The sequence below is a fragment of the Vitis vinifera genome, chromosome 12 (genome assembly GCF_030704535.1).
Source record: "Vitis vinifera cultivar Pinot Noir 40024 chromosome 12, ASM3070453v1".
NCBI lineage: Eukaryota > Viridiplantae > Streptophyta > Magnoliopsida > Vitales > Vitaceae > Vitis > Vitis vinifera.
The window spans coordinates 24298201-24323023 of NC_081816.1; the positions used below are offsets into that span (position 1 = coordinate 24298201).

The 24823-nt window shown below is 36.3% G+C and overlaps 2 protein-coding genes across 7 annotated transcripts; one reads left to right on the plus strand and one right to left on the minus strand.

The window, feature by feature from the left end:
• Nucleotides 1–674: 674 nt before the first annotated feature.
• On the plus strand, nucleotides 675–24189 carry LOC100259239 (nuclear intron maturase 2, mitochondrial). 6 transcript variants are annotated; one of them, XR_009467115.1, is made up of 6 exons: nucleotides 684–914; nucleotides 1060–3474; nucleotides 11618–11750; nucleotides 16429–17898; nucleotides 18018–18149; nucleotides 23647–24189. XR_009467115.1 is itself a non-coding variant. In XM_019223818.2 (2 exons), the coding sequence occupies exon 2, from the start codon at nucleotides 1072–1074 to the stop codon at nucleotides 3319–3321; it is 2250 nt and encodes a 749-aa protein (XP_019079363.1). In that variant the 5' UTR covers nucleotides 675–914; nucleotides 1060–1071; the 3' UTR covers nucleotides 3322–3682. The 6 variants fall into 6 exon arrangements, 2 of the variants coding, with proteins under 2 accessions (XP_019079363.1, XP_002269047.1); XR_787073.3 differs by having other exon boundaries at nucleotides 696–920; XR_002031187.2 differs by lacking the exons at nucleotides 684–914; nucleotides 1060–3474; nucleotides 11618–11750 and having other exon boundaries at nucleotides 17545–17735; nucleotides 17834–17898.
• Nucleotides 13957–14358, minus strand: LOC100253899 (14 kDa proline-rich protein DC2.15). The gene has a single exon (XM_010659602.3). It carries the CDS (start codon nucleotides 14356–14358, stop codon nucleotides 13957–13959), a length of 402 nt encoding a protein of 133 aa, XP_010657904.2.
• Nucleotides 24190–24823: the final 634 nt, after the last annotated feature.

Here is a 24823-nt window from a genome sequence, read left to right on the forward strand (position 1 = left end):
TAATTTTTATAGAAAATTATTTTTCAAAATTTTATACCAAAAACACTATTTTTATTAAGATTTGAATGATGTAAATTATATGAAACAATTAATAAATTATAACAATAAAAAAATAATATATTGTGACATATATTTTTGTGAAAGTTTGATATAAATGACTTTTAGGTGATCAATAATTTTCCTTACTCCATATGTATTGACTTGAAAAAGTTGCGAATTTGTACATAGAATATCTTTAATTTTAGGATTATTTAATTGGAAGGATGAAATAATTTCAAATTTATAAATTTAACCATTTATATTTTTTAGCTTACAAACATGATCAAACTTTGACAAAAATATCTTTATATTTTTCTTATAAAAATAATATTTGAAAAAAATAGCATTATTTCTTTCTAAAAATGGATTAATTTTGGATAAAAACATCTTTATATATTTTTTATAAAATTATTATTATTTTTTAAAAATACATTATTATTTTTTAAAAATATATTTTCTTTTAAAATTTATATAAAAATAATGGAACGTTAAAAAATATTTTATGTAAAAAATGAATTAATTATCAAGTTCAAACGAATTGAATTTATAAATTTGGTATATTTTCATCATATTTAATAAAAGAATTATTAATTTTATATATAATCAAATGATTCAAATCACACTTTTCTTATTTCATATTTTAAAGACAAATTATTTCTAAAATCGCTATTAGAAACGGCGGCTTCAAGGGTTTTAGGCACTGAAAAACCCTAGTAGTGGACTGGAGAAATTAGTGAGAGCGTTGCCTTCGCCAGAAAGGCAGAAACTATACGTTGTAGCTCAACGAAGCCTCTCTTCTCCCTTGCACCAATCCGAAACATTTGATTTTCGGCTTCTCCGTTTCTTGAACTATTTTGGTGGCAACGAACATACTGGTATATGTATGACTCTCTCTATCTCTTAGCAAAAAATTTCCACGTTCTCTCTTTCTGGGAAAGTTTCTTCCCTCAAAACAAACAGGGTTTTCAGTTTAGGTACTTTCCAACACTTTCTGATTCGTTTTTATGTTTGAATTATCAGTGGGGAAATGACATGAACTATATGCATCATCAACGCCTCGCCGTCTTGGCTCATCGGGTACTCGTAAAGCATGTGGTACTTGTAAACCATGTGGTACTCGTAAACCATTCTTTTTCTGCAACCAACAACTTCTTATTGTATGCAAAATCTGATTTTCCAAACCCTAGGAATAATGGGTTTTCGTTTTTTCGAGCTTTCTCATTCGCGGCGGCCAACCGTAGGACACCGGACCCCGATGACCCATCCACCTTGATGAAGGAAGATGGGGTTGCTCTGTGCTCCCAAATGTGGATCGATAATTTTCGAGTACCGGATGCTACTGTGACCAATTTGACCTCTTTTCTCCGTAGATTTGAGTTGTGGGTATTGGCCTACCAAAAGGTTTGCGCTGATGAGATGGGGGCTTATATGCCCCGGAGTGCGATACAAAGATCAGCGCTTGAAGACTTGTTAGGGCTGCGCAATGCAGTTCTTGATTCTAGGTTTAAGTGGGGAGCTAGGTTGGAGTTCTTTATAAAATCTCCCAAGGACAAGACCGAGTATGAATCATTGTCTAAGAGGAAAATTAGGGCTATTTTGACTACCACGCAGCCTGCCCCATTTCAAGATAAGATAGTTCAAGAGGTTTTGTTTATGATTTTGGAGCCAATTTATGAGGCACGGTTCTCAGAGAAGTCGTTTGCATTTAGACCTGGGAGAAATGCTCATTCGGTGTTGCGGGTCATTCGCCGAAGTTTTGCCGGTTATTTATGGTATATAAAAGGGGATTTGAGTACGATATTGGATGGGATGAAGGTGGGGTTGGTGATAAGTGCTTTAATGAGGGATGTTAGAGATAAAAAGGTGATTGATTTGCTGAAGGCAGCGTTAGTCACACCAGTGATCACAAGTCAGGTTGATGAAGGAGAGAAGAAGAAAAAGAAGAAGAGGAAGTATCAAAAGAAGAGGGTGTTAGCAGAAGATGAGCCAAAACCTGACCCATATTGGTTAGAGACCTTTTTTGGGTTTGCTCCTGAGGAGGCAGAGAAGCTTCCTTCTTGGGGGCATTGTGGGATTCTTAGTCCCCTTTTAGCTAATGTATGTCTAGATGAACTGGATCGTTGGATGGAGGGTAAGATTAAGGAGTTTTATCGCCCGTCAAAGAGTGATGTCATATGGAATAGTCCGGATGGGGAAGTAGAACAAGGGAATACATCTTGGCCAGAATTTGTCCCTACTAGTGGCCCAGACAAAACCAGAAAAATGGATTATATAAGATATGGGGGTCACATTTTGATTGGAGTTCGAGGACCTAGAGCTGATGCTGCAATATTGAGAAAGCAGTTGATTGAGTTTTGTGATCAGAAATATATGCTTAAGCTTGACAGTGAGAGCCTTCCTATTGAACATATAACTAAGGGCATAATGTTTCTCGATCATGTGTTGTGCCGGAGAGTTGTGTATCCTACTCTTCGGTACACTGCAACTGGTGGGAAGATCATTAGTGAGAAGGGTGTGGGCACCCTTTTGTCTGTCACTGCAAGCTTGAAACAATGCATTAAGCAATTTAGGAAGTTGAGCTTTCTTAAAGGGGATAGGGATCCAGATCCACAACCTTGTTTCAGAATGTTTCATGCCACTCAGGCTCATACAAATGCTCAAATGAATAAGCTATTGTCGACTATGGTTGAGTGGTATAGGTATGCAGATAACCGGAAGAAAGTTGTGAACTTCTGTTCATACATAATAAGGGGATCGCTTGCAAAGCTTTATGCTGCAAAATACAAGCTCCGTTCCCGAGCAAAGGTGTATAAAATCGGTGCACGAAATTTGAGCCGTCCTTTGAAGGAGAAAAAAGGGCAGTCTCCGGAGTACCATAATTTGCTGAGGATGGGTCTTGTGGAGTCAATTGACGGACTTCATTATACCCGGATGTCTCTTGTACCTGAGACTGATTACTCCCCTTTCCCGAGTAATTGGAGGCCTGATCACGAAAAGGCTTTGCTTGAGTATATAAAGCTTGATGATTCTAAAACTCTGGAGGAGCAAAGGAGTTGTCTTAGAGAACATGGTCTTGTTTCACCCCAGGATTACATTTCAATGCTTGTTTGGAACTACAAAAGAAATGCAATCATAGTGGACCAGCTTTCTGTTGGGAAGAGTGGTGTCAGTGATGCACAAAGAGGGAAAGAATTGCTGCTGGGATCTACCCATGAGAATTATGATCACAGATCCAGAGACGAGGAAGACAAGGAAGAAGGATTTCATGCAGCTCAAATTTAATAAATACATTTATATTCTGTGCTTGCCAGGCCAATTTTATTTTTTGTGCAAGTAGGCATTTGTACCAGTAAGAGGGGAAGCAACCCATGAGAACTATGATTGCAAATTCAAAGATGAGGAAAACAAGGAAGAAGGATTTCATGCTGAGCAAATGTAAGCTGTACATTTATACTCCGTGCTTGAATAGCCAAAATTTTCTTTTATAGTGGGCATTTGCACTGTTTAGAGGGGAAGCAAAATTAAATTATTGGTGCTTCTGCAATAATTTTGTTACCCACTTTTGAAGTCAGAAAAAGCAGAGTAGGTTGTACAATTTCCATGATATTTATTTGATTTTAAAAATCCAGAGGATTTTATTTCACTGGCTGTAATTGCTAATTGTTTGTTTAACTTTTTTTGCATCTAATGCTTGGTCCTTTCAATATCTACTCTAATGCTCATTATTTTTTTGTTTTAATATTCACATAGAAAAGAAGAGTCCCTGTATGTACAAACTCTGCTGATTTTCAGTCTCTGTATGAACTTTGAACCTATCAGAACTGAGATCTATCTACTTTAAAGTATGGAATGTTAGGTTTTTTTAAATTTAGTTCTGTCAACTCCTTTTCATTTTCCCTCCCTTGAGGTTTCATCTGCTTAACGTTTCAGCTTATTATTGCACTAATGGTCTTCTTTGTTGGTTAGATGAATTGTTAGCTTGGATTTGGAGCAATTAGCTTCAATATCTGGATTTTGGAGAGTCAATCTCTGTTTCAATAGGTTTACTAAATTCTCCGTTTCTGATTTAGTTAGGTAATGTTACACTTCTTAGTTGAATTGGATTTTCCTAGTTCAATCCCTGACTTGGATGCTGGGAAATAGAGAAAAAGAAGAGAAAATGAAATCTGAACCTCATTTAACTGTTTTTTGGATTTGAAAAACAAGAGCATTAACTCAACTAAGACAAATACCGTTGGCATTTGGTTCTTAATGGAAACCCTTTGTTTGTTTGCTTAGAGGACAAAGGGAAGGAAGATAAATCAAAGTTTTTAGTTTTATTTATTTTTTTAGCTTTTTCTGTTCTGGATCAGGGAAATTGAAAAACTCCATTTGACTGCAACAATGATTGTGTTGGATTATTTTTAGATTCAGTTTAATGGAGTTTGTAGTTTTTGGGTTTAATGATTATATATATATATATATTTTTGATAAAGGGTTTAATTTTTTTTTTTTAATGATAGATAAGGAAAAGTTGTATATAAAGAAAAGATGGGACACTAAAAACAATGCCCTCAAAGTTTATAGGAAGTATACAAAAGAAGCCAAAAGGCTCAAACCAGAGGGGGATGGATAAAAACAAAAAAATCACCTGCCCTTACTTAGAGTCCAACCAATTAATGAAGCTTACAAACGAAAAAGGGCTCAAATTTATAGACACCCTAACCCAAAACCAAAGGTTACATACAAAAGAATTTTTCAATATTTGGAGCGAAAGCTCTTCATTACCAAACGCTAACAGATTCCTTTCATTCCAAACTGTCCAAAATATATATAAAGGGGCTGCTTGCCAAGCCTTTTTATGAGCTTTACCCACAAATGACCCATGCCACCCAAGAAGAGTTTCCTTCACTAAATAAGAAAGAATCCAAGACACACCAAAGAGGAAAAAAAGAAGATTCCAAAGAACCCGAGTCTTTGCACAATGAAGAAGAAGGTGATCGACCGTCTCTACTTCAAAGAGGCAAAGAAAACACCTATTTGCCAAGAAGTACCTCCTCTTTTGAAGTTGGTCCAAAGTTAAGACTTTCCCCCAAGAGGCCTCCCAAGTAAAGAAAGCCACATTAGGAGGCGCACTCGATCTTCAAATACTACCACTAGGGAACAAAGGAGAATCTCCGGGCTCCAAGATAGAATAAAGATACTTGACCAAAAAGGTCCCACACCTCGAAACTAACCAAATCACTCTATCTTCCACATCCTTGTGCACCTTAAAAGCTTGGATCTTTTGCAGAAAATGCTCCATCAACTCTAACTCCCAATCATTAAAGGCCCTTGAGAAAAGAGGGGTCCATCCACCCCCATCACCATTAAGGCTCCAAACATCGGCTACCCAAGCTTCCTTAGACTAAGAAATGGTAAATAAGAAAGGAAAGGACTCACAAAGTGGCTCATCTCCACACCACTTGTCCATCCAGAATCTCACTCTGTGCCCATTACCTACTTGGTAGGCCAACCTACCACTCAAATAATTCCACTTCTTCCTAATAGCTATGCACAATCCCACACCATATCTGTCACTCACTTCGCGGGAGTGCCACCCCCCATCCTCTTCACCATTCTTTTGATTGATGAGTTGCTTCCAAGGGGGGGCCCCTCTTTCATTGACATACCACCAATTCCACTTGCTCAAGAGAGCTATATTTATTAAAGAGAGATTTCTCACACCCAAACCACCTTTCCTTTTCTCCAAGCAAACCATGTTCCACCTAACAAGATGCAGTTTCTGCACAAGAGCTCCACCACCTAAGAGAAAATCCCTCTGAATCTTCTCTAATCTCAACCTCACTTGTCTTGGCATGCAAAAAAGGGACATAAAATGGATGGGCATGTTAGACAAAGTGCTTCGAATTAGAGTGAGTTTTCCTCCTTTTGAGATATACTGTCTCTTTCACATTGTTAGCCTTTTTTGAAATCTCTCTTCAACGCTATCCCACACCATCACTGATTTGAAGGGGGCCCCCAAAGGAAGACCCAAATAGCGGGAAGGGATACCACCCACTTTACACTCAAACTCCAAGGCCAAGTCCTCTAAATTAAGCACATTTCGCACCAGAATTAACTCACTTTTCTCCAAATTGATTCTCAAACCTGAACAAGCCTCAAACCACATAAGAAGCCAGCTTAGATAAGTCATCTGGTCTTGAGATGCCTCACAAAACACCAAAGTATCATTAGCAAATAACAAGTGCGAGATCAGAATCTTCTCACCACTCCTACCTCTCACCCTCTAACCAGATAAATAGCTCCCACTAATAGCCCTCCTTAAGAGACAACTAAACACCTCCATGGCTCTCACGAATAAATAAGGGGAGAGGAGATCTTCTTGTCTCAATTCCCTTGAACTTTGGAAAAAACTAGAAGGAGATCCATTTACCAAAACAGAAAATTTCACAATAGAGATGTACCTTTCCACCCATTTAATCCATTTCTCCCCAAAGCCCATCTTTCTAAGCACTGCAATCAAGAACTTCCAATTCACATGATCATACGCTTTCTCCATATCCAACTTGCACAACACACCACCTTCATTGCTTTTCAACCTTGAGTCCACGGCCTTATTTGCAATCAAAACTGCATCTAAAATCTGTCTACCCTCCACAAAGGCATTTTGGGACTCCAAAATCATTTTTCCCTTTACTTTTTTAAGTCTATTAGTCAACACCTTGGCTAGCAACTTATAAAGGCTGCCCACAAGACTAATCGACCTAAAATCTTTCAGGTCTTTTGCACATCCCTTCTTAGGAACAAGAACCAGGAAAGTAGCATTTAAAGACTTTACAAATTTGCCCCCTTCATGGAATTCTCTAAAAAACCCAAAACCTCTACCTTTACAACATCCCAACAAAAAAGCCAAAACGCCATGGTGTAGCCGTCCGAACCTGAAGCTTTGTCATTGCCTAGATCTGAGAGAGTTGCAAACACCTCTTCTTTCGAAAAGGAAGCTCCAACCTCTCAACCTCATTGCTATCTAGCACCATAAAGGACAACCCATCAATACAGGGACGCCACCCCCCTTTTTCTAAATAGAGGTTATGAAATTCCCCAACCATACTAGTTTTTAAATCATTCTCCTCGGTAAACCAGCAACCATTCACTTTCACCTTGGACAACTAGTTTCTTCTAATGTGAGCATTCGCCATCTTGTGGAAGAATTTGGTGTTATCACCCTCCTCCTTTAACCACACTTCCCTTGACTTTTGTCTCTAAGAGATTTCTTCCCTCAAAACCCAAGTCTTATAAGACTCCCTAGCCTCATTTCATGCTTCACACTCTTCCAGATTCAAGGCTGAAACTTTCTCCTTCTCGTCCTAATACACAACCTGGCTGAGAGCTTCTCCCTTTTTAGCCTCGATGAAACCGAACACTTTTTTATTCCAAGCCTTCAATACTGCTTTAAGGCTCTCAATTTTGCGTCTAAAACAAAGCTGAAAGTCCTAGTAAAATTAAAGCACACCCACCAATCTTTGAACCCCTCCACCTCTAACCACATGTTCTCAAATCTGAAAGGAGAGAGTCTCTCTTCATACCTCCTCAATCTAGCAGAATGGGAAAGTGATCAAAAATCGGTTTGGGTAAAACACCTTGCACAAACCCATTAAACAGGCTGTCCCAGTTATCTGTCACTAAAAATCGGTCAAGCCTGAATTGGGATTGGTTTTTCAACCCACCCCTCCAAGTAAATGGACCCACCTACAGAGGAATGTCCCTCAACTCCAAATCCTCTAACACTTCTGAAAATCTCCTCATTGTTGAAGATAACCCTCCTCCCCTACTATGTTTTTCAGGAAATCTTATCATATTAAAAACCCCACCTACACACCAAGGGTCGCTCCATAAACCTCTTATTGCCCCAAACCCTTCCCAAAAGTCCTCTCTTTCCCTTCTACACACCAGTGAACACCCACAAAACCCCATCACAGTTCTTGAAATGACACAAAATTGAGTATTCCCCTTTTTCCAAGTCAACCAAATCGAACACCCTATTATCCCAAAACACTAGAATGCCACTAGTTGTTCCCCTTGAATTGACTGCACTCTAGTCTAAATGTCTTCCCACCCTAAGGCTACGCACAAGCTCAATAGTCATTTCTTTAATTTTGGTTTCCTGCAAACAAACCACGTCCACCCTTTGAGATTTTATCATTGACTTTATTATCTTCCTTTTATCTCTGTCATTTGCCCCTCTAACATTCTAGGATAAAATTCTTATCTTCCTTTGCACCCCGACAAAGAAGCCCCAACAAAATTACCCAATTCGGTATCAACCCTAGCTTTTTTATAGCTCATTGTCCACTCCAACTTCTTGAGTTCCCTAACAAATTTTGAAGGCAATGATTTCGTCTTTCTAGACGCCCCATCCTGTCCCTTTTGATCAATTCTCCCCTCCATCCTCCTCAAAAGGTACAAAATTTCCTTTTCAAAACCTTCTGTCGGCATACCAAGGCATCGACTGAATTTTGCAAGGCAGCTAGAGTTCCACCCTTCATCCCGCCTTGCCTCTTCCAGTTGAAAATCAGTCATCTCTGCCAGTGGCCTCAGTGGCCTCGCAAAAACCGACCCAATTAGGACAATCGCAAGTTTAGTCGCACCATCACTGCCTACCGAACCACAAGGAAGCTCTTTTTGGTCATCGAGGACCAAAGTATCTTTAGAAGACACTACTCACAGAGGATCCCAGTCCATAGCCACTGCCATTGAGCCTTTCGACCCACTGGAAGCCCCCTCCGACACTAATATAGCTTCGTCAGGCCCCAAGAAAAGAGAAAAAGAAGATTCACCTCGAAACCCCATAGAAAAAAGTGAGCGGGAGTGAGAAACAGGGTACCTGGAGGCTTCCGCCATCAACGCCTTGTTGGTGAGCGTCGGTCAACCTGAGAGCAACCTCTCGGTGGTGAAGTCTTTGTAGGCCAGCATCACCGACTCCATCCCATTGCTCCCACGTCGGTCTCTGGGGAAGCCCTAGGAGAAAAGAGCCGCCCAAAAAGGAAAGAAGGGGGATGGGCCTCTTTAATCTTAGGCCCAATAGGCCCCTAAAAGCCCTTAGCCAGGCCCACACCCATAGGATTGAAAGGGTTAGAGCCCACACCCCAGCTCGCTCCACCCGTGGGCTTTTCATGCACCCACTCACTTGGGCCTAAAACCTCTTTTCCCTTTTTCTCCACACAGCTAGCTGTCCTAGACCTAGGCCCAAGAAAATCCGAGTCTAGAACAGTACCCTTAGCCTACCTGCTGCACCAATTGCACCCCTACTCCTTCCATACTCTAGCTGCTCCTTTGACCCCAATTTCTGAACAACAGGTTGACTCTCCCTCACGCTTTCACCGGTGCGTGAGCCACCCACAAATTCATCCCTAACCTCTTGTCCTGCACTTCTACAAGACTCAGACCATGGCACTACTTGAGAAACCCATGGAGGGGCTTCCCACCACAGACGAACCGCAAAGCAAGTTTGACCGACCACCACCACCTGCAGTGACCCTAGCAAATCCTTCCCAGTGGTTCTCACCAAGATACGTGCCCATTGCAGTTGAGAAAAAAAAGTTGTTTCCTCATCTACAGCTACAAAACCCTCACAACTCTCCCCAATCCTCTTGAAAACCTCTCTACTCCAAAAATGGAAAGGGAGTCCTACAATCCTCACCTAAACTTCCTTGGCATGGCTCCCATTCCAAAAACACCCCACTTCAAGTCCTCATCTTTGCATCTGAAACTCTCTCTCATGTTGCCCCTTAAAAGCACCATATCAGCCTCACTTTTATTCTCAAACTCGAGCAGCAAAAAGGCCCTACCCAACTTGGAGATTTTTAAACCCCCCCTCAAAGCCCATCGTGCATGTGCCCAACCCTTCAAGGATGACAACGGAGGAACCGAGTCTAAAATGTCGCCAAAACAACCAACCAAGCAATGACTTAATCGCTCTTCCCTACAAAGAAGTTCTCGATCCCCTAAATGTAGCCATAAAGACTCTCCTAGCTCCCCTGTCTTCACCCTTATAGCATCTGCATAAATTCCTTTCTCTTTCTCTTTGAAACTAGACCCAACCTTTTTAGAGATGGGAACACCAAGAAAAACTTTGTTCATTGCTGGAGTGGAGATTCCTAGGGCCCTCAACTTCTTATACCCTAATCCTTTACCCTTTGGAAAAACAAGACAATACTTCTTAGCTTCCACATCTCGCACAGAGCAGAGTAAAAACCTACTAGCTTCATTCGATCGGCACTGCAACTTGAACTTTCTTCCCCCATCTTCCCAAACTTTTAGACACCTCGAACTTGACTCTCCTCTACACCAAGCTTCCACACCTTTCAACAAGTAGCTCAAACTTCTTTTTCCAAACCTTATCCAAGAGGGTAAGCCTTTGCTCCTTTCCAAAATAATCCCTCTAGGTTTACCTCAGACTACTTCAATGGAGATTTCAAAGGTCTTGGACTCCACCGCAAACCAACATTTACCACCTCTCACCTCCGAAGCAACCATGGCATTTATCCCAACAACCTTGATAAAGGGTTTAATGATTATATTTAATATTTACTGAATTTAATTTTTTCCTTCATGGTCTTAGCAACCAAATGATGAATAATTACTGTCAAAATTTAGGGAGAGTTAAGAAGTATTTTAATGTATTTCTAAAGACTAGAGAACTCTTTCAAATGAGTGCATCATGAAACTTCATTTCGAAATTAACGAGTTTCGTATCTTCTAGGGTGGGATAAAACAAATTGTGTAACAAAATGAGGAAAAGAGTAGTTAAAAGATGCAAAGGTGTTAAAACTTCTTATTAAGCGTTGAAAAGATGATCTCTACTATGGTAGCTTGATTGCTATGATAAAATCAAATTAGCAAAGAAATCCCATGGATGATAGGATACTTCAAACAAGCATCATAATTACAAGGCTAAACTTAAAAATGGTTGCCAACTAACTGTCAAAAACTGTAGTTGGTAAAGTTAGAACTTTGTTGAAGTTATTCATAGTTGACTTTTGAAATCTTGTAATGTCCTGATTAAGAAGAGAGCTATACCTGCCACAGCCATCTGCTTCCAATTAAATTGTCTGTACTCTAGTAGGAACTGGGATAAGACATTTCAATCTAATTGGTTCAGTGTTTATGACTCAGAATTGAACTGGAATTTAAAATCTATCAAAAAAAAAAAGAAAAAAGATCACTGGATTTAATGGTTCTGAAAGATTCAGGTTTGTTTTTTTCATTGATAAAGTACATTATAATTTGCTAGTGGGCTTGTCATAAGAGGTGGTACAAGAAATCCGGACTGAAACCCTCATCAGGTTTGGAGAGTTCATGCCTGGCTATAGTGATGGACTAACCCGCCATTGTGTAGGCTATTCACCATTGTACCAAAAAATTTGACATGTTTGAAATTATTATTCTCAGTTCTGGGAATTATTTTCTTCTTTAACAAGGGTTGTTTGCTACAGACAATGTAAGATCTTGTTACCATCTTGCTCTGTTGTTTTTCCTTCCTGTTCTGCTTATTGTTATGTGATGCTTGCTTAACGAAGTATTTTGTTACTACTAGTTGCTCTCCATCTTAGGAGTGACGTCAATCAGTAAGCTGAAATTCACTATGCAGTGTTCCTTGAAATGCCAGAATCCACATCTCCCATCCTTGTTGTGCCTGAGGATGCACATGGACTCGTTGTACTCTCAAGGTATGTATGGATTTTTATTTCCATGTTCTCATTGTAGTTCACTGATGTTACAGAGTTGTATTTATTGATGGTGTGGGCTGCACAATATTTCCATCGAACCCTGGCAGTTTCTGTGCAGTGTTTGGTGTTTCCAAGTTCAAGGAAATGCATATTTGTTTGAGATCTTGCTCCTTGCCACAAATGAGAAATTGACAAGAAAGATGTTCTTGCATTTTTCTTATTTCTCATGGATTTTTGCTGTGAAAGGGCCAATATCTTTGAGATCTGTATCCAAAAATCTAACTGACAGATGAGAATGGAGAGGGGAGACAAATCTTTGTCATCATTATCCTCCCTCTCCCTCCCTCTCTCCCTCCCTCCCTCTCTCTCTCTCTCTCTCTCTCTCTCTTTCTCTCTCTCTTTCTCTCTTTTGTTTTATAGAGAATAATGTAAACTCTGGGGCCCTATATCCTCCACGGAACTCTTGTATGGGAAGGTTTTCTATAAAATGGTCTACCTGCTTCTCTCATTCATGGGTCATAACATTCTTGAATCAAATTAAGAACCTGCCTCATGCATTCTTGGTCCATGCATTGGTTTCTCATTTGACTTCAATTCCCTTGTAAGCTTGTTAACAAGAGGAATATCTCATACTGCTCCAAGCTCTTCATCAAACAAAGGGTTATATGGTTGATTTCGTCCTTGGCCATTTCTTTACCAGTTCTAGTATATCTACAATGTTGGATTGATTACCATCAACCATTCTTTTTTTTTCTTTGATTGGTAAATAAGGATTGTATTAAACAGAATGCCATCAACCATTCTTTCCATTGGCATGGTCATTAACTTTTGATGCTTTTTTAAGTAATCTTACTTTCATATGAACTTTGTCGCGTGAAGGCTGCAATCTTGATTTGACTTGATTCATGGCCTTAGGATCTTTGAGGTATTTTGAGAAACTCGTCAAGAGCTATTGCTCAAATCTTGTGTGGGAGTATTTGCACTTTGTTGCAAGCCCAAAATCTCAAGGCTTCCATGTGACAACATGATTGGTAACCCTCCCTATCAATTCCTTTATTTTCATGGAAGCTTCATCATTCTTACTTGTTTTTAGGAGTATGCTGTCTTATCAAATATGCCATATATATGTGTGTGTGTGTGCGCGCGTGCACACACACACATGTATGATTATATATCTTTGTATTAAACAGTATTATTAAAGCTAGTAAAGCTACAATGGACTAGGTAACACTTTTGAGACATATTTTAGGGAATTGCTCTAGTCCTAGTTGCCTCGAGGAAGTAAAATATATGAAGATTCATAGAAGTTGATAAGTTTGATATATGAGTTGAGGAGAAGGTTTTGGTCTTTCATCCAATTTACGGATGCTTGATATAATCATCAACAACAACTTTAGTTTAAATGTCTTGTCTTTTCTAGGGCTTCAGAATGCTAAATGTCCTTGAATGGAATTTTTTGCAACCATCAAGTGGCTTCCAATAACTAAATCTTTAGTCTGGATCATCTACACGTGGAATCACTTGTTCTCCAATCATATGGTGTAATCCTTTCAAGTCAAGTTTCTTTGTTTGGTGGATCATGTGAAGTAATTTCTAAAATTTTGGGAGAACTAGGCCTAAATCCCCCCCTTTACTGCAACCCCTATCACCTTTACCTCCTTCACCATTCCTGCCAACTCACTATTACCACCACAACCACCATTATCCCACCATTTAAATTATTTGGAACTTAACATGTATGCTCAGTAACCAAACTATTAAAATTTGGTTAAGATTCTAAATTCCAGGATTTGGCATTTTATATTCAAAATCATCCAATATCTGATCCAAGATGTACCCTCAGAAACATGTGCTTTTTAGTACAAAGTTTAGTTACGGACCAATGGATGGAAAACATTATAGGATAAGAAATTAGAACAAAATAGAAAGGATGAAATAAATCCATAAAACAAACAGTTTCAGTTCCCTCCTGAAGATTATTGTTACTGCTGTGTTATCTTTATTGTCACTAGAAACACCAAGGATACACTAGGTGAGGTGCCTTTTTTCTTTGAACTGAAATAAAAGCTATAGTGAACAAGTGCAACATCAATAACATGCACTATATGTGCATTAACAATACCTCAGGCAGACTGCAAACTCTAAACAAACCTATGAAAACAGGAAGTGTTGATGAGTGGACATATAGTGAGAAGTAGAGCAGAAACTATGCGCATTGGAAGCCAGAGGGAACATTCTTTCTGCAGTAATTCAACAGCAAGCTTAATGCAACTGGGTCGCTTAGGTTAATGCCCAAGATATTAGCTTTAATGATCATGCAAAGGCAAACAGCAGCTTCCAGATCAACCAGATTGTCAAGGAGGCTGCAGCATGGAGTATTGGCTAGGGTTCCAACACCAAGGTGTACTAAACCATTCAATAAGCCAGCACATACACCCAACTTTAGGGTGTCCACAGAGCACGTGGGTGTAGCCGGTGAGTTGTGGAGGAAGCGTCTAGGATTTTCTCTGGGTTGTGGGCAAAGGACATGGTTAGAGCTGACCAAAGTAAAGAAGAGGAGGTTGAGGGACATGAGAAGGCTGGTTGATGCTATAACCTTTGAAGCCATCTTAAAGAACACCTGATAAAAAAAAAAAAAAAGGAACACCCGATAAAAGGGAAAGAAAAACGAACCTTTGATTTGGTTTGTGAGTTGGGTTTGTATTTGGGATAATGCTAAGTGATGGTAATGGTGAAGGAGGGTTGGGGTTTTATAGATGGAGTCTGATCTGTTTGGGATATAAGAAAATACAGAGGGATTTGTGTGAGTGCACTGGATGAAACCACCTATTACAACCTGCCTCTGCATCTTGGAGGATAACATTGAATTTGTAGTTTGCTGTGTTGGTTATTTGTCTTTTCTTTCTCACAATAGAAACAAAATAATCTCACTTTCCACAGCTGTCACAAGCATGCAGGTGCATAAGATTAATTATATTTTTAATATCTGGATTTGGGATTTGAGATTCATACAGATGAATTTTATTATTTGCACGTAATTATATGTTAAATACCTGGATTTGTGATTTGAAAGCAAAAGACGCCAAATCCTTTCATTTGGTATCTGGCTCTTTGTTTTCTTGTGATGAAAATAAGCTATTTTAGAGAAGAATTGTAAGATGGGGCAGGGTCTAAAAGTGTTCTTTTTCAATGGAAAAAGGAATTCCTGAATTTAAATCTAGTGTTTCATTTGAGAGTGTTTCTGTTAAACCCTGACTTTCACCAGTCCAATCTTGGTAGAAGTCGATGGACCAGAGACTCTGGTTCTTGAGGGATGGTTCTATCCAACCAGCTCAATCCTGGTCGAAGTTGATAATCTGAAACCTACGGTTCTTGAATCATAGTCCCATCCTAAAGAACTAGCTGTTTGGATTAAATGCTAATGTTTAGTTAAGAAACGTTATCTTACAAAAGGTATCAACAGGTTAGACTCCATGGATTCTAGTATTTTCTTAGATTTGTATTAGTAGATGCTCATTTCAGTAAGAAGCTTCCATGGCCAAAGTTTTAGGTTAAGGGCACAATTGTGGGTGTCTGCAATAAATTCCCCACTTATGTAATTCTATTTTCCCATCTTCTACTTGTATCACAATCCATACTCTTAACTTAATATGCAGGTTAAATGTCCTTTTCGTCACTTGAAAAGGCCCAACAACTTACCTAGGGATATTAAATAAGCATTTGAGTTAATTTCACATAAAGCCAATTCTCATACCAGCAAGGCAAGAGAATGGCAATACAATAGTAGTATGTCCAACACACAAATCAACATATAGTGATGGTGTTGCTCTCTAAGACTATATCCCGATGTTCTATTTTGCTATAAGAAAACCATATATCGTAAGCTATCCTAACAAATCTTCTGTTGGACTGCTGCCATAAGTTTAGTACTAATATGGGTGGAGGGGATTTGTAGAAGGAACCTGTTTCTTGTTGTTTTCCTTCTTCCTGGATTTGGCATTTGGAAAATGTGGGCGTTTACAGGCAACTCCTTATCGTTGAGTTCCTTTATGTTAGCAGCTTTCTTACCTGAAGTGTTAAACTAATGTTACAAGTCTTGATCTACTTTAAGCGATCTTCTTGAGCTGGAAAATAATTAACTTAGACTCAACCTTTTTGTCTTTCTTTTAACCTCATAGTATTTCTTTCCTTAAGGTGTCAAATTTTCCCACAAAAAAAAGGGTAGAAACAGTCCTGGGAGCACCAACTATAGCACTAGGAGGTTTGTTGCAGAAAAAAACATGGTTTTGGAGAATGCAGGAATAGTCTGTTCATCTACTACATACACGACATTCTGCTAATACACTAATCACTGCTCTTGATTTGCGAAACCTGAGTTGGATGGTATGAGCAGAGGCCAATGTGATGAATGCCCTACTGAAAAGCAATCAGAACCCAGTTCCTTGATCCTGCCTGAGTGTTAATTTCTTGCTGATATTCACAAACAAAGAACAACAGAAAAGCTCTTATGCTTTTGATATCTTCTCATATGTTGCATTGATTCCTCTCATATTCACTTGTTCTTGCTTTTAGTACTTGGGTTGTAATCTTTGGAATGGAATTTAGTGTCGTTGAAAGTTCTCAATGTGTATCGTTGAGAATGGCATGGCTCACTCAATCTTCATATTCTTGTTGGCAGCTCATATTTTTAAAACCCAGAAGCATCCCCGCCAAGTTGATAAAAAAATGGGAGGAAGTTCATCTTATCTTGCTGCTCCATTGTTTGCATGTAGCTTTCATTGCCACACCAGAGCATCGGTCCGAAAATTAGGGCTGCAACTTGAATGAGTTATAAAAACTGTAACTTGGATCGGTAGGATCCGAAAATTAGGGCTGTAACTTGGATGGATTATAAAAACTGTAACTTGGATTGGTAGGATTAGGTTGGTGGCAAATTCAAACTCAACCCAATAGAGGTGTTTATCCATGTTCAATTGGATCTTTTTTTTTTTTTTTTTTTTTAAATGTATATATATAAATTTGAATTGTAAGTGGGATAAAATATTTTTCTTTAAAAATCTGAAAAGATGACAAGTTAGATTTGGATTTGTCTAACTCAACCTTGAAAAGGCAATGTGGGGGAAAGTTTTTCGAATCCAATTTTCAAAAAATAGTTTTTAACAATAATTCTTAAAAATGGCCCCAAATAAAATTCTATTAAAAAAAATTTAAATATAAAAAATAATTTTCCTTTAAATAGGTTTCCAAATATTCTCTATATTTTCATTTCAAAACACCATAAATTTATTCTAAAAAATAATATAAATATTTTGAAAAAAATTTCAAAAATTTGTTTATTGTAAGAAATATTGTTAAATGTGTTTGCAGAATCATAAAACTATTTTTTTCCCTATGTTTTCAATAAAAAGTCAACTTTCTTTGGGTAGCATATGAAAATGAAACTATTTTTGTTATATTCATCCGGTATTGTATGGTACAAATTTTTCCAAAATTTTAAGTATTTGATAAAGCATAAATCATACCGGTTGAGACCAAATTTTTGTTATAGATTCCTTATTCTGTTTTGAAAATTAAAGTAAAAATATAATAATAGTTTTTATGAATTTATATATTTTTTAATATATTTATGTCTTTTAAAATATTTTTAAATACTTAATTTTTAGTTTTATTTCAATAATCTCATATTTTTAAACCTAAAATTTATTTCTTGGTATATCAAAATTGGAGTGGAAAAGCCCTAATTAACCTTTTTTTATTTTTATTTTTTAAATGGTTTTCAAATGGAATAAGTCGATTAAAACCAGTAAAACCTCCTCAAAACCCCAGGCTCAAATGCCCGTTCCTCGTCTCAACAGCCATCGACGGCCGCAATCGGAGAACAAATCCATTGTAAACCCTCTCAACCAAATTCATTGTCGAATGGTTTCTCATTCTCATTTCGTCCATTGAGGTACCTTACCCTCACTGTAAATTAGTTCTCTGGAGGTGGGTTTTCGAGTTTTGTCTCTTTCAAATTTTGATTGAATTTTTGCCTTCTGGGCTTGGTTTCCTCTTCCCAGTTGTTTCTGATAATTTCTTTCTAGCTCTTTCAAGCTGAACTAGGTTTTGAGGGCATGCCAATAATCCTCTGAGGCTCCTTCGAGTCCAGGTAACTTGTCAAAATTCTCTTCATAGGTAACTTGTCACTATGCACCTGGAATCTGTACTGTCTTAGTGATGAATAAATCTGAATCACTTGATGATGGTGTGCCGGCTTGCTTGCTGCAGCTGCTGGTGAAGCTTATGAATTGGGGTTTGGGGATCCTATTGCTATATCTGCAGAGACTGGCCTTGGTATGGCAGAACTTTATGAAGCTCTTAGGCCTTTGCTTGAGGAACATATGCTCCAGGTCTTAGATGGTAAGCCTCATTCCTTAAGGATTTGATTCTACAAGTTGAAATTTGCATTCTCGTGCTTTCATGATAAATTCTTCGAACTGTTGCTTAAGTTTTTTAATAATTATTTATTTATTTTTGGGAACATCCACCTTCTTCCAAGGCTTTAGTATGGGGAAAAAAAGAAAATAAAACCTGCTTTCATCGCTTTCTTGTACAAGTCACTTCTATGGCTTTTGTTTGACATAATTGGGAAATTCTCAAAGAGCATTGTGGTTTTAAAAAGGTTGCATATACTGTCTATTTGATGCCGAAACTTCTTCATGGAGCCTAATGGTAGCCGTGAAATCCTTCAAAACCTATTGAAAGGGTACAAATCCTTATTTCATGTATAAATTTTTTACAGTTTCAGGTGGGGCACTTCCCCCTCCTGGGCATAAGGTGGCTCTGCCACAGGATATTGTAATGCTTTGGGGTGCAGTTAGGTCTGTGATTTGTATCTTTTGATATCCTTTTATATGTATGAGGAAAATCTTGATTTCCTATAGAGACAGAGTGTGGATTTTGGAAGGCAATGGGATTGTGTATCCTACTTCTGAATCAAACTGGTAGCAGTGTTGCTTGCATGATTTGCACTTGGGATATAAGAAATGAGAGTGAAGCTGGTTGCTAGCGAGCATGATTTTCATTGTGGCTTAACCCCTTCGAGCTTAAGCTTTTAAGAAAGTTGGTACTTCAAAATGGTATGCATTTGGTGGGTCATGTTTTCAAACTTCATCTAATGTTTAGATTTCCAATTTATTGAGTGTAATCCTAAAGGAGGTTGTTTGTGGTTTGTTTGTTTATGGGTCTATCACCTATGTGGGCTTATGCATCTCTTCATGCATGGGTATGGGTATGGGTTTGTATCTCTCCATGCATGGGTATGGGTTTGTATGTGAGGGAGGGTGTTAGAGAGCATGGTGTTCATTGTGGTCCAAATCCTATAAGTTTAAGCTTTTAGGAAAATTAATAATTCAACCGTTCTAAAAGTGGTTTTATAACCAATTCATTTATTTTTAAAATATTTTCCTTTTACATTTCAAAATATAATATAAAAAAAAATTATTTCCTTTTACAAAATGTGTATTAATTTTCCTTACCTCAAAAGAAGTTCTCAAAAACTTTGAAAAAAAATAATTTTGAAAACTTTGAAAAAAAATAATTTTGAAAAATATACTCTTTACCTATCAAAGCATAAGAGAAATAATCATTATTATTTATTTAAAATTATAGGTTTGATAATCCTAAAATTTTAGGTATTCAAATTAATGTTTTTAATTATAAAAGATAATTTAATCTATTCATATTTTATAAATATTAATAAATTTTTAATTCATATAAAACTTAAATTTATTTTTAATTTATTTATTGGGATACAACATAATTTAATTAAACTATAATTTAGTTTACTAATTAAATTTTATGCTTCTTATTAACTTAATGTTATCATTAATCTCATTATAATTCTATAAATTTAACTAATTTGTACTTCACCTCGTTTATTTATACATAGTTTATTCTACTACTTTCATATTTTTCAAACACAATTACCATAACACTCACATAACTATTAATGTAATATATATAAATATGTATATACCATTCACCCACTCACATTCTCCATGTAATAGTGTATGCATTTTTTTTTTTTGGTCATTGTGCAGACGGTTTCAAAACATATTTATTATTATTATACACTTCTAGAAATCATCCAATACATTGAAATCTTATAATTTTTTTTCCTAATATTTTCTAATCCCTTAAGCCACATATAATAATATATTTATTTACTCATTTAATTTTTGAAACTTCATTGCTTAGATCTATTCATCTAAGAAAATTTTGAATTTCCTTATTTTTATCAATGAGACAACCTATATTCATAATTTTAATATTTTGACCTAAAAGTTTTAAATAGATTAACCCTAACCTAAATCGAAATCTTCCAAATATATATATATATATATATATATATATATATATATATATATATATATATATATATATATATATAGATTTTCATCTAAAAACTTAAGATTTCCCAATTTCCAACAATAAATCAACTCATAATCTTAAATTTCTAATATTTTGATATTAAAAAGAATTAAATAAACTAACCTTAATCTAGATTAATTTTTTTTTAAAACAATATCTAGCGTGTTCAGAATTAATTAACGAATATGATATATTGATTTAGGGTTAGAATTTTACCTGGAAGACTCTGAACTTTAAACTCTGAATCTCTAAACCTTTAGCCCTACAATCTCCAATTCTCTAATTTTGATTGATGGGGTTTTCTGAATAAAGAAAACAAAAGAAAAAAAAAATCTAATTTATACCTAAGATTATATATTGTAAAAGGACTCTTTTACCCTTAATGAGTTTAATTAATTAATTAATTACTTTATAATTTACTATTTTGTCCCTAAAGTAAATTTTGGTTTGTTACATCCTTCCCTCCTTAAAAATGTTTAGTCCACTAAACTTGATATACCTGAGTTTTGGGGTGTTACACTGTCAGGGAAGTACTTCAAGACCCACATGTTGGGACCATATCTTTTTCAAGACCCAAGTATGTCAAGTTTAGAGGACTAAATTTTTTTTAAGGAAGGGATGGTGTAACACCCCAAAATTTACTTTAGGGGCAAAATAGTAAATTGTAAAGTAATTAATTAATTAATTAAACTCATTAAGGGTGAAAGAATCATTTTACAATTAATAATTCTAGTTATAAATTAGATTTTTTTCTTCTTCTTGCCTTCTTTATTTAGAAAACTCAATTAACCAAAATTAGATAATTGGAGATCGTAGGGCTGAAGGTTTAGAGGTTCAAAGTTTGAAGTTCAGATTTCTCTAGGTAAGATTCTAACCCTAAATCAATATATTATATTCGTTAATTAATTCTGAACACGCTAGATATTCTTTGAAAAAAAAAAAAAATTCAATCTAGATTAGGGTTAGTTTATTTAATTTTTTTTAATATCAAAATATTGGAAATTTAAGATTATGAGTTGATTTATTGTTGAAAATTAAGAAATCTTAAGTTTTTAGATGAAAAAAAAGGGATTCTTTGGAAGATTTTGATTTAGGCTAGGGTTAATATATTTAAAACTTTTAGGTCAAAATATTAAAATTATGAATATAGGTTCTCCCATTAATGAAAATAGGGAAATTCAAAATTTTCTTAGATAAGTAGATCTAAGCAATGAAATTTCAAAAATTAAATAAGTAAATAAATATATTATTATATGTGGCTTAAGGGACTGGAAAATATTAGGAAGAAAAAAAAAATATAAGATTTCAATATATTGGGTTATTTCTAAAAGTGTATAATAATAATAAATAGGTTTTGAAACCGTGTGAATAGTGGTCAAAAAAAAAAAAAATGCATGCGTGTGGAAAGATAGAAGAATGATGAAAGTAATAATGAGACATGCACTGTACATGGAGTGTGTGAGTGAGTGTATAGTAATATATATATATAAATATATATATATATATATTACATTGATAGTTGTGTCAGTGTTATGATAGTTGAAAAATATGAGAGTGGTAGAATAAACTATGTATAAATAAACGATGTGAAGTACAAATTAGTTAAATTTATAGTATTATAATTAGATTAATGATTAATATTAAGTTAATAAGTAGCATAAAATTTAATTAGTGAAATAAATTGTAGTTTAATTAAATTATGTTGTATCTCAAGAAATAAATTGAAAATAAAATTTAAGTTTTATATGAATTAGAAATTTATTAGTTTTTATAAAATAAAAATAGATTAAATTATCTTTCATAATTAAAAACATTAATTTAAATACCTAAAATTTTAGGATTGTCAAACCTATAATTTTAGATAAATAGTAATGATTATTTCTCTTATACTTTGTTAGGTAAATAATAGATTTTCTAGAATTATTTTTTTTCAAAGTTTTTGAGGACTTATTTTGAGGTAAGAAAAATTAATGCAGATTTTGCAAAAGGAAATAATTTTCTTTTATATTATATTTTGAAATGTGCAAAAATGTTATTTTTATTCTTATGCATGGATCAAATATATGTTTTGTATGAAAAATATATTTGAACATTTTCTTTGTTTATGAAAAATGAAAATTGTGGAGATATGATATTCTGTATTTGTAAGTTGAATGAATAAAACAAAGAATTTGACTCTGGTTTGTTCGACCATTGTCAACGGGATATAATAGTTGATTTTTCGGCTATTGTCAACGAGATATAATAGTTGACCTTTACATTTTCGTGGTTGAGAATGTAATTAATTTGGACCCCAACCTCTAGGGTTCGGTTAGAGCTTACTAGTACTAGTAGTGTTTGGTTCCGTCCACCTTAAAAGGAACATTTGAGGCTAACCACCTATTTGTAAAGTCCCACTTAAATGGACACTATTTGTTATTTGATAACTAGAGTAAAAACAATTGAAATGTATTTGATTTAAAATGGATATGAAATGATTTTTATATATATGAAAATGTTTGTTGAATTGTTTAAAAACATTAGTATGTTTAATTCAAAAGTTTTTTAAATAGAGTATATGATATATCTCCTATTTGTAAGTATAATTGAAGACATTTGATCAATAAAACTATGTTAATATTCCTTATTGGACTTTGAGCTCATCCCCCTTTGTTGATAACTTTCTAGGTACCCTCAGTTTCGGGCGAGGAGTGAAGATTAGGAGGGGAAATTGGCTTGTTAGGACATGTGTCAAAACTCTCTTTATTTTTTAGCATTGTTTAGATGTTAAAATTTGTTTTCCATTAGTATTATTTGAGTTTGGAGTTATTTGGACAATAACACTTGATTTGATGTGTTAAGACCACCTGGTCACGAAGCTTATCCAGGAAATGTTCAGAGTTTGCCTCGATTTGGTACCGCTCTCGCGGCCCGCCCTAAAACAGTGCTTTACCCCTAGATGTCCAGTCAATCGCTGCGCCTCAACGCATTTCGGGGAAAACCAGCTAGCTCTGGGTTCGAGTGACATTTCACCCCTAACCACAACTCATCCGTTGATTCTTCAACATCAATCGGTTCAGACCTCCACTTAGTTTCCCATTCCTTAGCCGGAAAGATATGTGGCCATGAAATAGGGAATCAACTTATGTAATAGAGTCGATAAGTTTCAAAAATTGTTATTTGGAGATTTTAGAATTTTTGTTCTATGACTTTGAATAGGAAATTGGTAATTAGTAAATGGTAAAGTTTTTGTTACAATACGAATGTTTGTGTTGTTTCTATTTTGTGCATTTGAGCTTGAGGTGTGAAATGACCGTCATACCCTTGGAGTGGGTTTTGGGGTGTGACAATTGATACATATGAAAAATGGTGTTTAAGACTGTCAACGGCTCGTCTTAACCGTTGGTTGCACAAGGTAAGTATGACAATAATCTCTTTTAGTCCTGCCCATCCTTCAAATATGTAAGTTGGGTTTTAATCTGTCTTTCACTCTGCTTCTCTCTAGGTTATGAGCAGGCATTCTTGGAAAGATCAGGCTGCACAACCCAAGATCAAGTGCTTCACCCAGGTGAAGGCTCGGCCCCCAACTTTTGTTGCCTTTATGGGTGGGAAGGCACAGCTCTCAAATACGGACCTCAGGTTCTTGACAAAGTCTTTGAAGGAAGACTTTGATTTGGGGGGTATTCCCATCAGAATCATGCAGCGGTCCATTCCAAAGAAAGTAGGGGGTATTGGCAATACCAAAAGCACTTCATCTGCTGGAAGAACCGCTGAAAGGATCTCCTCTGACAAGAGAAGTGTCTTCACTTCTGAAAACGCCAATGTAATTACATAGAAGGCATTTTTGCGAATATGTTTTGGGCCAGTCCATAAAGCTTAATAAGATGCTGAGTTTGAACTCATTACTCATAATCCTATGGTCACAATTAGGGACTGTTCTTAAGGTCTTTGTACCGTCCAATACCATTGTCCTATGTAAGAACCATGGGAATGAATGTAATGATAGCCATGCCCTATTATTTATATATGCCATCTTCATTGGATGCTTCATGGAGGAAAATGTTTATACATGAAAACCAGTAATGTTTTGATACATGGGCCCACTCTACTGGTTGGACCTGTCAGACTGGTCCTTCACTAGGACTTGGTGATCAGCATTTTACATAATTGTTATGGACAGGTCTGAAGGGCAATAAATGATGCTAGGAGAACTGGCCATGCTGCTGAAACCTTCTGGACTAGGATTTTATGATCCAAGAAGGATTATCTGCTCTTTCGTTTTTTTTTTTGGTGGGTGAGAGAGCAAATTTGTGGAGAGATGAAATAGAGACGTATGCAAGTGGGCATGTGAAATCTGCTAGTCATTGTAATTTGGTTGGCCTTATATAGGGTGATTTTGACTGTCAGGAGATGGTCTGTAAGGGCATATAAGAAGCCAAGAGGATATGGTTGGTTCCTGACAGGGTGGCCCAACAGGCAATATGCATGGTTTTTTGTTCAGGTGGTTTGCAGTTACTCATAGAGGTGGAGTTGGAGGTGGTGGGGATGGCCATCTCTCGTCAATGTCCTCTTTACAGTACACCCACCCCCACAGCCATAGCCACCGCCCACATTAAGCATACTCAAATTTATGAACGGCTAGAAGCAGAAAGGTTACTATGTGGACAAGGACAAGGACACCC